The sequence below is a fragment of a genome, unplaced genomic scaffold (assembly GCF_019419815.1).
Source record: "Pyrus x bretschneideri cultivar Hongxiangsu unplaced genomic scaffold, Pyrus_bretschneideri_v1 Contig38, whole genome shotgun sequence".
Lineage (NCBI taxonomy): Eukaryota > Viridiplantae > Streptophyta > Magnoliopsida > Rosales > Rosaceae > Pyrus > Pyrus x bretschneideri.
Window position 1 is genome coordinate 2,312,781 of NW_025999701.1, and position 14,585 is coordinate 2,327,365.

The 14,585-nt window shown below is 38.0% G+C and overlaps 1 protein-coding gene across 1 annotated transcript; it reads left to right on the plus strand.

Annotated features, from left to right (window-relative positions):
- Positions 1-812: 812 nt before the first annotated feature.
- LOC103961819 (polyadenylate-binding protein RBP45C) lies at positions 813-4,990 on the plus strand. Its single transcript, XM_009374437.3, has 7 exons — positions 813-1,229; positions 1,622-2,099; positions 3,879-3,934; positions 4,011-4,141; positions 4,263-4,359; positions 4,457-4,639; positions 4,728-4,990. The coding sequence occupies exons 1-7, from the start codon at positions 951-953 to the stop codon at positions 4,728-4,730; spliced, it is 1,227 nt and encodes a 408-aa protein (XP_009372712.1). The 5' UTR covers positions 813-950; the 3' UTR covers positions 4,731-4,990.
- The last annotated feature ends 9,595 nt before the right edge of the window (positions 4,991-14,585 follow it).

The window sequence follows — 14,585 nt, forward strand, 5'->3', positions numbered from 1 at the left end:
ATTGTAAATGTTCTAGATCCAGAATCGAGCAACCTCAGACGCTTCTGCAGTACACATATGCTGAGAGGGCTGAAATGAGGTATACATCTGCAAGAAAAACAAAGGAAAATTAGCATGAAGAAATAGCCTACTACTGAGGAAAGGATATATAACAAGAAAACAATCAGACCAATACAAAACCTGTACACCAAGAATACAGAAAAAGGACTAGATATAAAGTTGTAACATGGCAACAACTCATTCACTTGGAAAGACCTCCAAAGATTTTATGATTTAAAATCTTTCAGGCCGCATCTTAACTGAACATACCAGAGAGAAGTTCACTTGGAAAGTACATGATCAATGAACCCCACAGCGCCACAACCACCCCCTCCCCGGAAGAAAATAAAATGTAACAACACTGAACAAATGTGATGAATCACAATCACCTTTACTAGTTTCCAAAGGGCGGGTATAGCGTTTATCGATCTCCTAGTATGTGAACAAACTATTCCTAGTAGTAGAAACGGCATCACATAAGAATGAGATGACAACATGACACAAGCTTTGTAATACTTCCACCTCCAGTACTCCAACAAATAGTCACTCTACAAATTTTCTCGGCAACCAACCAAACAGAAAATCACTTTGAATGCGTACCTTGATTTTGGGGAACTCATGGTTTAAGAAAAATTAGGGTTTGGGTCAGGGTCAGGGTCAGGCCCAGGACCGGCCCATCGGCCGAATAGTCAACAATCTATCACAGTTCAACCAATAGTAGGTCGCCACGTGTCACTCCGCAACCTCCCTTCCATATAAGACATCCCTACCGCTTAAATATCTCCCCCTCTCAAAAGCCCGATCCGGGATTAAGGTTATCGGTGTTCCCAAACCGCGCCGCAGTCCCCCCTCCTCCTCCTCCACGAGGACACCCTTATCGCCGTACCCAAACACCCGCCTTTATCTTCACCATGATGCAACAACCATCAGGAGGAGTGCACCCACAACAGGTTCCGTCGGATCCGCAGCAGCAGTACCAGCAGCAGCCACCGCAGCAGTGGATGATGATGCCGCCACAGCAACAGGGCCAAGCCCCTCCGGCTCAGGCTGGGTGGGGCCCGCAGGCGCCCCAGCAGTACGCGACCACACAGAATCCTGGCTCCGATGAGATCCGCTCCCTCTGGATCGGTGACTTGCTGCAGTGGATGGACGAGGCTTATATCCTCAGCTGCTTTGGTCCCACCGGAGAGGTATATACTCGCGCACGCATATGATTATTTGTATTGTTTTGTGTAGGTTCATTTAGGGTTTCAATTTATGGGTTTTTTTTTTTTTAGATTACTGTCCGCTGATTGGTTTTTTTATTGAAGTGCTACTTCAAATTTGGAATTTAGGGTTTGTTTCTAGATGTGATCTGCAAAATAAAAAACCAAACTTTCGATGATTTTTCAGCCGAAAATTCTGTTCGAGAAAACTCCTACAATATAAACATCAAAACTATAGTTGGTTTAGAGTTTTCGACCAAAAATTACGTCTAGGGTGTGAAATCCCAATTGATATTTGCTATTTTATTATGGTACTTGTACCTTGTTTGTGGATCCCATTATGTTGTATTCATTTTTGTTTCTTGAGTTGTTTGTAGGCTGTGAACGCAAAGGTTATCCGCAACAAGCTTACGGGTCTGCCAGAAGGTTATGGTTTTATCGAGTTTAGGTCTCGCGCTGCAGCTGAGCAGTTCTTGCAGACATACAATGGCACTCTTATGCCTAACACGGAGCAGAATTTCAGACTGAATTGGGCAACCCTAGGTGCTGGCGAGAGACGACAGGATGATGGTCCAGATTTTACCGTCTTTGTCGGGGATTTGGCTGCTGATGTGACTGATTATATGCTTCAAGAAACATTTAGACAAAATTACCACTCTGTCAAGGGTGCAAAGGTTGTAACTGATAGGACCACAGGGCGATCCAAGGGATATGGTTTTGTTAGGTTTGCTGATGAAGGTGAGCAATTGCGAGCCATGACTGAGATGAATGGCCAGTTTTGCTCTACCAGACCAATGAGGATTGGGCCTGCGGCTACTAAGAAACCAGCCAGTGGTGGACAGCAATATCAGAAAGGTATGTCTTCTAGTTAGTGTTGCATTATGGTTTGTGGTAATACCCACATGAATACTTCTGCAGCTGTATGAAAGGCTTCAATGTAGTGAATTCTTTTCTTAGATGTTTGTTCTGCTCTTGTACTCTATGAATATCTTTCACCTTATGTTTAACTATGGTTTGGTGACTAGTACTAGGGCTTTTAATTTCCATTTTCGAGGTGACGTTCTCTCAAGTGTTCTAAATTTGCCGTATTATTCAGTTGAAGATTGGCGGGACTTAGTCATTTCCTTCGAGTACTTTCCTTTGTAAACTTGGGCGCATTTAATTATGTTAAAACATGCAAAAACTTATGTGAAACTCATGTTGTCTTAAAGCAGGACACCGAGAGGCTCTCATTTTCGGGGGCCTGGAACTGATTTCAGATGAAATGATTCCACATTAGTGCGTGGCCTCATTTTAGGTCAGTTATTTTGTTTATGTCAGAAGCTCTTTACTTCTTTTCTCGTGGCATTTTATGCTACTCAAGAATTACCTTTCCCGTCAGCTTTACATTATTCCATTACCAGTCAGCTTTACATTTAATCCATATACCAGTCAGCTTTACATTTATTCCATTTACCAGTCAGCTTTAAATTTATTCCATTTACCAGTCTGGTTTACTTTGTTCCTATTTCCAGTCGGGTTTACATTTATTCCATTTGCCAGTCAGGTTTACGTTTACTCCGTTTCCGAAGTTTATATATCCTTCTTTTAATACTTAGCTTGTGTTGAAGAACCAAATTTTTTTTTTCTTTGTGGATCGGTTCCACAATGTTCTCTATATTTGACAGGTTAGAATGTGCTCCCAAATTTCAGCCCTTATCTTAGGTCAGATTATAAATCTGCATGAAATGCTTAAACTTTTAGTTGAAGACGATGGACTAGTTCAGATGTTTAATGAAATCACCATTAAATTTGGGAATTGTTATTAGCACTCCATAAAAGACACTGCACTCCCCCCTCCCTACTTTTTTTTTTCACTTGGGAAAAGTCTATGTGGCCTACTTTTGGAGCATCAATAGCAGCTCTTTTAAATTTTTTGTGAGCTTGCATCTTATCATCTTCCTTTCTTCGCTGTGATTTAGGTAGTAGTGCCACTTTGTAATTTGTGGTAAAGTGGGCATCCCAATATTGTATCAGGAATAGGTTTATAAAGTACTTTTTCATTTAGACTTCTCTGGGTTGGAGTCTACGTGATCTCTCTAACTCTTTGTATAGATTTTGAGAAATCTGTTTAATTGCGTGTTTAGATTTGTTGTGTCTGCTTATGTAATTTATTATGTTTGATGACCTCTTGATAATTATGATGTCCATTGTTTCTTGTTAAAAGACAAATTCCTTGTTAGAAAATCAAAGTGATAGTGTTGGGAGGTGGATGTTAAGTAATAGAGACAATGTTGGTTATTGTCAGTTGGTCGGTGCGTCGTGTAATATGCTAACAATAACAGTTATATGGAATGCTTCATTCAACACTGTCAGTTTGAAGTTGGAGGAGATAGACCTTTGGATAAATGAGTGTATTAATGAATAGATAATTTGCATGGAAGTTGTTTTGCACACACAGTTCTATTTGACATGTTAATTTGACAAATTGATTCATTTTGAGATTGTGAGTTGTGGAACCATAATGGCATGGTGTAAACTGAACTATCAGTTCTTCAATGCGTACCAGGCTGATAAGGATTTCTTCTGCAGAAAACTTTATCTGTGCATTTAATATTATCAGATAAATTAGTTCTTATGTGTTTATATTTGCAGCTTCCTACCCAAGTACTCAAGGAAATCCAGGCGAAGCTGATCCAAATAATACAACAGTGCGTAGTTTGTTCTAATATTGGCATTGTACATTTCTTGTGGCATGATAGTAACTCCTGAAACTTTTGAGTGCAGATATTTGTTGGGGGTCTGGATCCCAGTGTGAATGATGACATGTTGAGGCAAGTTTTCAGTCAGTTTGGTGAGCTTGTTCATGTGAAGATACCAGTAGGCAAGCGTTGTGGTTTTGTTCAATTTGCGAACAGGTAACAGCTCATCATTCCTGGTAGTCTTGATATAAGTTTCCTGGGTGCTCTTTCTCTTCCTTTCCTTCTTATAAAGTACTTATCATATGAGTGTTTGTCGTCTGCATGAACTCTACTTCAGATCTTGTGCGGAGCAAGCATTGGGATCGTTGAATGGAACACAATTGGGAGGACAAAGTATTCGGCTTTCATGGGGCCGCAGTCCTACAAGCAAACAGGTTTTTATTCAGCGACCATATTGTTTTTTTTTATTAACTTTTTATTGTTCTACATACTTTATTTGAACCTGTTTGTTGGTTGATTGAATTGGTTCAGAACCAGCCAGATCAGGCACAGTGGAATGGCGCTGGTGGTGCTGGATTTTATGGATATCCACAAGGATATGATGCATATTCGTACGCACCTCCTCCAGCCCAAGATCCTGCCATGTATTATGGAGGCTATGCTGCTGGATACGGAAACTACCAGCAGCCTGGTGCATACCAACAGCAACAGCAGGTAGTTATCATTCATTTTAAATGCATCTTTATTTTTTTATGTCGGATTAGGCTTGTTCATTATGCGAGTTTTGTTTCCGCGGTTGCAGTGATTTGTAGCTGCCTGCCTCACATGCTGAAAGCTGGGGGTATCATCGACTTCCGGTGCATCTCAGGTTGCGGATTTAGTATTGGCTGTTGTATGATGTTGTGGAGCGCACTCTCAACTTTTAATCTGTATTTTTTTTTTCCTTTTTCTGTTCCTCCTTCGCACCCTTGATTGCCTCGAGTGAGATTCGGGAGACGATGCACTTTTATGATTGTTATTTGGAGCTTTATATATATTCAGCTGTGGATTTTCGTGTTGTATGCACTTAAATTTGTTTATGGTCAGCCTTATTATGCTAGGTTATTTCCATGCTTCCACACCCGTTGTATTTTTTCATCTCTCCAACCTCCTATTTGATAGAAAATAATATTGAGAGTTGTGTTTTAAAATCACCATCACCACAATCTGTCCCCTTCACATCTCACCAACATAGCCACTACCACCACATCCCCTACCAACCCCAACCGCTACCATCTCCCGGCATCCTCACCACCAACTTCTCCGTCATCTTAGTTCCCAACATCATTTCCACCACCGACTATTTCAATTGCTTCTGCCCATCACTTACCAAGTATCCTTACCCTCATTCTTTCCACCACCCTCAACGGCTGTAGCCACCTTCTCAAGTATCCCTACCCTCAATGTTTCCACCACCCTCAAACGTTCCTGCCACCAGCATCACCATCGCTACAACCTCCATCACTACCACCATTGCCGCTATATTAAAATGATTTTTCTTTTTTTGTTTGTTTGTTTGTTTTTTCTTTTTCCAGCACACCTCTATTTAATCATATCTATTGTTTTCATTTGTTTTATTCAATTCAATGACCAAAAATAATGAGGTGTGTGGAAGGTTAAAGACCGCGTGCGCAACTCCAATTAAAATCCATTGTGCAAATCAACTATTGAAGAATATAAGAATTGTACATCAAACAATTGACAAAGTCAAAAATATTAAAAGGGTTCTATATCTAATTATATTGAGGCATTTCGTGACAAAACCCATCATACTTGTCATGTTGTTCATGTGGTAAGATGCAAGTCAAGGCATAATACCAATGTGATTGCATAAGGTTTACTCATATTAGGCGACATATTTACTCCACTTTTCATATCACTGGCAATTGAGTTGAAGAAACCTTTAAAATTTTCAAGTTGTATTGCTAAAGCATTATTGTTTTCCAAATAAAATTAAAGATTAAGAAAGGAAACGGTTGATACTTCAAAAGTCTCATTTTGCACTCTAAACTTTCTATATTTAAAAAGAAAAATACACTTGTAAGGAATGCAAAATGAAAATTTTGAAGTGTTAATAACATTTCTCTTGAAAAAAAAAACATCAAGGAGAATAAAAAAATAATACATGAAAGAAATAAAAATAAGAGAGGGGCTTCCTCCTCGATTTACTTAATGTTCGATTCACAAAACTTTGTGTGTTACGACCAGACTTGTTTATATTTCATCAATCTGCTTCCTATTTCATTCATTGAATCTATTGTTAAATTTGTTTAATGCTTGATCACAATTAGGATTGCCTACAGATTATTTGATCAAGGTTATAGTACACATCATACTTAATCTTGGTAGACATGTGAATGAATGAAGAGAGTGTTATGCAAACATCCTGCCATGTATTTTCTATGGTTCTTTAACGTTTTATTGCATGTTATTGACTCTTAATTTGGAGCCGAAGTTGCACATCCCAATTGGGTAGCAAATTAGGAAAATTTGATCAAAATCACACTTTATATGGCTAATCATGTATATGTAAACAAACTCTGAAAACAGGTTGGTAGTTGAATACAACTTAACTTTATAAACATGAAATTTGTTTTGTAATGGTGAATATTAGATAAACTAAGTTCATTAACTGTTGTCAAAATCACACTTCATATGGCATATCATTCGTTGTTAAATTTTTCTTGCACTTGAAGGAAAATATCATATAAACTAAGTTCATTAACCAACATATTATATCCATTTAACAATTAAATGGCGGAAGCATATTTATATGCATTAAAAAAAATAAAAAAAAACCTTAAACCGTGGAATTCAAAGTCTAGTAGTGGAGGTGAATCAAGACTCAACTCAAAAAACAAAGTGAGTTGAGAAACTTTATACCTTTAAAGCACCTATTTTCTTAACAAAGGTTAATCACCCATGAGAGGATCTTCTTTCTTTTGTATCCTTGCTCCATGGATAGGGAAAGATGAACTTTACTTTTGGCTCCATGACTTCTTGGATTTGGATGGATGAAAGGATTCTCCAAAAGCCACCAAGGGAAGAGGCGTCTAAGTTTCGATACCAAGGAAGGAATGAGGAAAGAGATGAGTGCTATGATAGGAATAGATTACTAGCTATTTCCTCCCATATGGCCGGCCTCTCTAAGGAATGAGAGAGTTTGTGTTTCTCCATCTTTGCCTCGTAGAAAACCTAATGAGGTAAGGGTTATAAAGTTGCCTTTATATCTCATTCTAAGTGAGTGGTAAACTTGTAATAAATCCACCAACACACTCCCTCTACACTAGGCTAGTTTTGAGGATAATTTTGGGTCAATTCCCATTTACTTTTAGTTGTCATACAACTCAAAGTCATTAGGCCTTGTGGACCAAAACTATTTTCAGCCCCGAAACCTGAAACTAACATAAAAGCTAATACGAACCTTTTGTGTGATTAATTAACATATTAATTAATCCTTGTCATATACAAGTAAACTATTTAATTGTCCTTACTCATCTTTGTTATATCTGTTAATCATTACATTACACGGTGTGTGATCCATTAGGTTCCTTTTATTGAGAGTGGGAGATTAGAACTCTTACTAATTGATTGTGAATTGAAACTCATTTTCAATCCTCCCTTTAGTGATTATTCATCTTTAGGGCATCCGCAAACCATGAGTGACACTTAGTAGTATGTCATGGCTACCCAAGCTAATCAGAAGAGATTGGAGAACCTAATCAGTTTGAGATTACAATGCAATACAATATTTCTCTAAATCAATACTCTTGATCACATTGTTTGAATGATAGTTTATTCATGTCCACTATCCAATGTGATTCTCTTGTCTATATGATTGCCTTGTGATTTGGAACGACTTCCTATATCTCATTCATACACTGGCAAGATATTCTTAATCATATCATTGAGTATTCTCCCTCAACGGTTTGAAGGTTAAAGATCCCTTGTTGTGCACATTCACATGGCTTCATGATTAAGTAGATTAGCCCCAGCTATGTCGTGAACACTATTAAATGAAATATTTAACACAGTCAAAGACTAAGGACCTAACCACAACATAACTATGATGTCTCAGGTCAAATGACTACTTTGCATTATCCCAACCATGAGTTCTCATGTGACATGCGTATAAGAATTGCTTGTTGATCGCGTTTAGTGGACTCTCTCTCTGTATTGAGCACCTACATACTTGTCTTGGTATCATTCACCAATGACTCGAGACTAGTCACTCTCATGTGAGAGAAAACATAGCATGTACTGATCTATCCGGATTGTCAATACAATCCTATGATCTTGAACATTTAGGATATGTGTACGAAAAAAAATGGTCTCATGAATCTAACTTCTTTAGATCACATTCTCCTAATTACACATTCCTTGGACTTATCGTTTAAGCGTATAACATTTAATGAGACAGCTTTAAACAATAATATTTGCCCCTTACATTAAACCAGCTTAGTTTAACTTGTGAAATGTCCATAAAGTATCATCTTATGATTGGCTTTAGGGCACATTTCCAACAGCAGTTTAAGTTATTTTCATTTACAGCACAAAAACTAAATTCAATTTGTTATTCCCATTGTTTAGTTAGGGTTCTTTCAAAGCTAGTCATGTATAGAGGTTTAATCATTCTACATGATTTGACAGCATTACTATATCATTATACTAATTGATGTGTATTTAAACTAACCTAAATAATAGATTAATTTAAACCAAATTAAACTCACAAGCACACGAATCAATTGTAGTAATATATGCAAATACGAGGTCGATCCCACAGGGATTGCTTTAACACCAATTTAACCGATTAATCACGCTAGACTTAATTAAACAAACAAAGGATATATTGAATTGAATAATTGATTAAAACTATAATTAACAAGAAAAAGAAAAGACAATTAACTAAATCAAACAACGACACGAGAAAACCTAAGGTTATGAATCCACCAATAACAATCCTATTTACTTTTCCTATAGCCAATTACTATCCAATTACCATGCCAATGTTAAAGGTTGTTCTTTCTAAGGTATGAATTAATCTGTGGTTAGGCATCAACTTTTGTATCTCTACATGATAATTATATCCTATTGGTTAGGCATACAATTAAACACATAAAAACCCATTAAGTATAGAAGAATCATGTCAACCAAGTAGGACTAGCTTGATATTGGTCATCCTTACTAGTTTGTCTACTCTTCTTAATCTTAGCTCCAATAAACCTAATTGATATTGGTCATCCTCAAAGATTTATCTAAATATCTAGATGCAAAATTCCTAAAGGTGATCAATCATTAGAAACTCGAACCTAGAATAAAATACCCACAAAGATTAAGAATCTAACATGGCATATAATCGGATAATAACTAACAAAGTACTTCTCAAATATTCATGTCATGGCTTCATCCTAAACCTTAGAAAATAACTTAGTTACACATAGAAATAAAAATAAAAGAAAGATAGAACCCGGAATCCATGGCGAAGCACGTCCCTAAGCTCTTCTTTACAAATTGCGGAGATGGTGAATGGTAGTATGGTGCGGTGGTGGATGGATGGATGGATGGTTTCTTAGGGACCTTATTTATACTAGAAAAACCCCCAAAAGGTCTTGGAGAAAGTCTCCTAAAATAAAATAAACTCCTAAACAATTAATGACACAAACTAGCAAAGAATCCTTCTTGACTTGGGAAACACGTCATCTGTGTTGCACACCAGTTTTGGGGTCTATTTATCTTCTGGAAAATTCTGTAACAATATGGAAAATGTAGCTTTATCTCTTATCTTTCCAGGCATATATTGCATGCCACTAGGAAAAATCGGGAAAGCCTTCAAATCTCTATTCTCCCATAGCTGCGCAATTCTGCCGGGAAAACAACTTCTGCGGAATTGATTTGTAAAACTGGAATGAATGGCTCCATGGAAAATTATGAAATTTGGATACAACGATCTTCAACCTCTTAGCTTCCTTCTCCAATTGACCTTGCATCAAAATTCATCTGGAAAGTCGAATTATCACCAAAAACGTCCTGCATGCGCAGATTGGCTGAAACTGAGAAAAGAAAAGTAATAAGGCTCTTTTAAGATCAATTCCTCAACAAAACTTAGAGACAATTAATATGAAAATATGATAAATAATGCACCTATCACTAATCATATTTTTGCACTGGAAAGAAACACAATAAAATTCCAAGTAAATCTTGCTCAGTACTGTAAAAAAAAGAATAAGTACAGGCCTACATAATAGTCTGCAGAAGTCCCTGTTATCCTATTTTGAAGGACCATGAATCCTTTTGACCATCTCTTTAATCATTTCCTCAAAAGGCGGACATCCTTTTGACTATCTCTTTAATCATTTCCTCAAAAGGCAATTCAGGTAGCCTTAAGGATACGGCTTCTGCCTTAACGCTGTTCCTCTATGGAGAGTTGCTTAAAACTACCAGCAAGTACATTTTCTATGCCTTCAGGAAAGGCTACAAATGGTTCAATTTCTACCTTGATGCTACCAGGTTATTGAGAGTTGATAACCCATTTGATGGTTATTGTATTTTGTGAATGGTATATTCATCATAAAACAATCAGGTACAAGAGATAGCAATATATATGTGCTAGAGGGAAGAAAACAAGACTACCTATCCCTCCTTGATTTACGTCTAAAGCTAACAAAAAAGAACAAATAAGACACATCCCTTGAATTAAGGGAATTGACAAGACAAATAAGACAAATTGAGGAAATTGACAACAAGAGACACATCCCTTGAATTAAGGGAATTGACAACACTATCTATCACCCTAAAATCCTTTGTACGGTGAACATGCAACCTAACCTAACCCTAGTTGCCATTCTTTCTTCCAATACTCCCCCTCAAGCTGGATCAAAGGGATTAATTGATCCAAGCTTGAACAAAAGACGTTGAAAATCAGCAGAGGGTAATCCTTTTGTGAAAATATCCGCAAGTTGATCATGACTGCGCGTGTAGTGAGTGTCGATCACCTTGGACTGAACTTGATTTCTGACGTAGTGACAATCAACTTCAATATGTTTAGTTCGCTCATGGAATACAGGATTCGATGCAATGTGCATCGCGGCCTGATTATCACAGTGTAGGGACATGGGTTGTTGATGAGGAAAACCTAAAGTCAACAGAAGGCTTTTGAGCCAAATAAGTTCACAAGCAGTGGACGCCATAGCACGAGACTCTGCCTCTGCACTAGAGCGTGCAACAACACTTTGTTTCTTGCTTTTCCAGGTAACTAGGTTGCCTCCCACAAACGTACAAAACCCAGTGGTAAACTTGCGATCGAGAGAATTGCCTGCCCAGTCAGCATCGGTATAGCCTGAGATCTGAGTGTGACTATTGTTGCGCATAAGAATTCCTCTACCAATGGAACCCTTAAGATAACGTAGCACACGATGAACAATCTTCAAATGATCCATGCTTGGAGAGTGCATCAACTAGCTAACAATGCTGACAGCATATAATATATCAGGACGTGTGATAGTCAGATAAATGAGTTTGCCAACCATTCTTTGATAGTAACTTAAATTGGGAACTGGATCACCATGAGTTTTTAGCTTCAAGTTGCTATCCAAGGGGGTACGAGCAGGCTTGCAATTTGTCATTTTTGCTTCGTGAAGAAGATCCATGACATACTTGCTTTGGTTGAGGAAGAAACCCTTGTGAGAGTGCCATCTCGATGCCCAGAAAGTCTTTGAGAGTGCCAAGATCCTTGATAGCAAACTTGTTGTTGAGATACTGTTTAAGAGCATTAATCTCTGACATATTATCACCTGTCACAATTAGATCATCAACATAAATGAGCACAACTAGTTTACCCACTAAGCTAGAACGAACAAATAGGGAAGAATCCGCAATACTTCGACAAAAACCAACCCTTTCCAGAACATGACTAAGGTTGGCATACCATGCATGTGGACTTTGCTTGAGACCATAAATGGATTTATGGAGTTTGCACACCATTTCTGGATTGTTTGATTGAGGATGACCTGGGGGTAGCTTCATGTAAACCTCTTCTTCAAGTTCACCATGCAGGAAAGCATTTTTAACATCCATTTGAAAGAGAGGCCATGCATTGTTAATTGCAACCGACAACAATACTCTAACAGTGTTCATTTTTGCCACCGGAGCAAATATCTCTTTATAATCGACGCCATAGGTTTGTGTAAAACCTCGAGCAACCAAGCGAGCCTTATTCCTTTCGATTGTACCATCTGAATGAAACTTAGTTTTGTACACCCAACTGAAGGAAAAATTTTGTCCTAGCTAAGAACATGTAAGAACATTTGAATACATATGCAAACTAATAACTCTTTAAAGTAGGCATGCATTCAAAAACAATTCATAAAACCCATGACTTTCAAAGCCTAGTATATGGTGAACCATAAGACTCTTTAACAAAATTAAAGAGAATAAGAATTTAGAGATTCTTTACCCTTGAAGCTCATCCTTGATTACACAAGGGATTCACCCAAGTGGAGGGCCTTCAAGTCACCTCCTTGCTCCTTGAATCTTCCTTGTGATTTCCTCCCTTTTAGTGCTCCTTTTCTTCTTTGAGGATTTGAGGATTTGTTCTCCAAAACACCAAAAGTTTGGTGTCTCTAAGTCTCCACACCAAAAATATTGTTTGAAGATGAAATGGATGACTTAGGGAAGAAAGATTGCTAGATGTTCCTCCCCTAAGGTGAAAATGAGAGAATAGGTTTCACCCAAATTCAATTAGAAACCCTAAGGATGAAATGGCTATAAAGATGTCTTTATACCACCTCACAATGGAGTGGCAAACTTGCAATTAAGCCAAGTTCACTACCCTCCACCCTTATGGCCGGCCATTAGTTGTTATTGGGCTTAATTGCCCATTTTGTTTTAGTTGTCATACAACTTAAACATAATGGGCCTTGTGGCCCAAAACGTTTTTGTGCCCCGAAGCCCAAAACTAACTTAAACGCCCAATACGAACGTTTCGTATAATTAATTAACTATTTAATTAATCTTGACCATTCTTCAATTAAACCATTTAATTGCATATCCATTTCATATAATTTCTTCACTTATATCTTTACTCGGTGTACGATCCATTAGGTTCCAATTAGCGAGGCAGTGGGCGATGTTACTCTTAACTATCGATTGTGAATTGAAACCACATTTCAATTCTCCCTTAAATTAGTGTTTGCTAATCTTTAGGGCTTCCACAAACCATGGGTGACGCCTAGCAGCATGTCATGGTTACCCAAGCTAAGTAGAAGTGGTTGGAGAACCTATCCAGTTACAACTACAATGCAATACGGTCCTTCTCTAATACAATACTCTTAATCACATTGTTTAAGTGATAGTTTGTTTCATGTCTACTATCCAATGTGATACTTCTTTATATGATTCAATCGAATAAGATTTGGAACATCTTCCTTAGTCATATTCATATGCTTTGGCCAAAGACTCTCGAATCATATCTTAGAGTATTCTCCTTCCATCATGGAAGGTTAGAGATCCCTTGTTGTACATTCATATGCCTACATGACTAGATAGCTTGACCCCAACAATGCCGTGGACACTCCAATGGAATGCCGTTGACATAATCAAAGATCAAGGACCTAACCATTAGACATCAATGATGCCTCAGGTCAAAGGACTACTTTGCATATTGTAACTATTGAGTTCTTACATGACATGTATGTTCGAACTCTTGTTTGATCGTAGTTCAGTGTACTCGATTACTCTTTCGAGCACCTATGTGTTTGCCTTAGTGTCCAACACCAAATGACTTGAGACTAGTTCATACTCACGCTTGAGTCGACATAACACATACTAACCTTAGCGGATTGTCAATGCCCAATTGGCAATCCTATGGCTAGGAACGTTTTAGGAATGAACATAAGAGAAAGGTCTCGTTAATTTAACTAACTTAAATCACTTGTCTCTTAGATCAAATACATTCCTTGGATTCCCTTATTGCTTAAACACAAGATACTATAAATAGTGATTAACAATAAGCTTTGCCCTTCTATTAAACATATAAAAGTTTAACACAATAAGTATTCCAAAAAGCTATTACATCAAATGAGTGGCTTTGTGGGCATACTTCCAACAATCTCCCACTTGCACTCAAAGCCATCCTCCCATGTATCTAATACCCATCTTTTCCATATGGCGGTCAAGTTGGATTTGAGACATTGGCTTCGTTAGTGGATCTGCTACGTTATCGGCCGAAGCAACTTTGAGGATGTTGACTTTCCCCTCGGCAGCATATCTTCTAATGATATTGAAGCGCCTATCAAAATGCTTGTTCTTTTGATGTGCCCTGGGTTCCTTGGCTTGAGCTATCGCCCCATTATTATCACAGTACAAAGTTACTGGTGACGTAATGGTTGGAACCACTCCAAGTTCAGTGATGAACTTCTGCATCCAGAACGCTTCTTTGCCGGCTTCAGCTGCAGCGACATATTCAGCCTCTGTCGTGGAATCAGCAATTACACTTTGTTTCTTGCTTTTCCAGCTGACAGCCCCACCATTCAGAGTGAATACATATCCGGAGTTGGAACTTCTATCATCGACGTCAGATTGGAAATCTGCGTCTGTATAACCTTCCACTCGCAACTCTGATGCT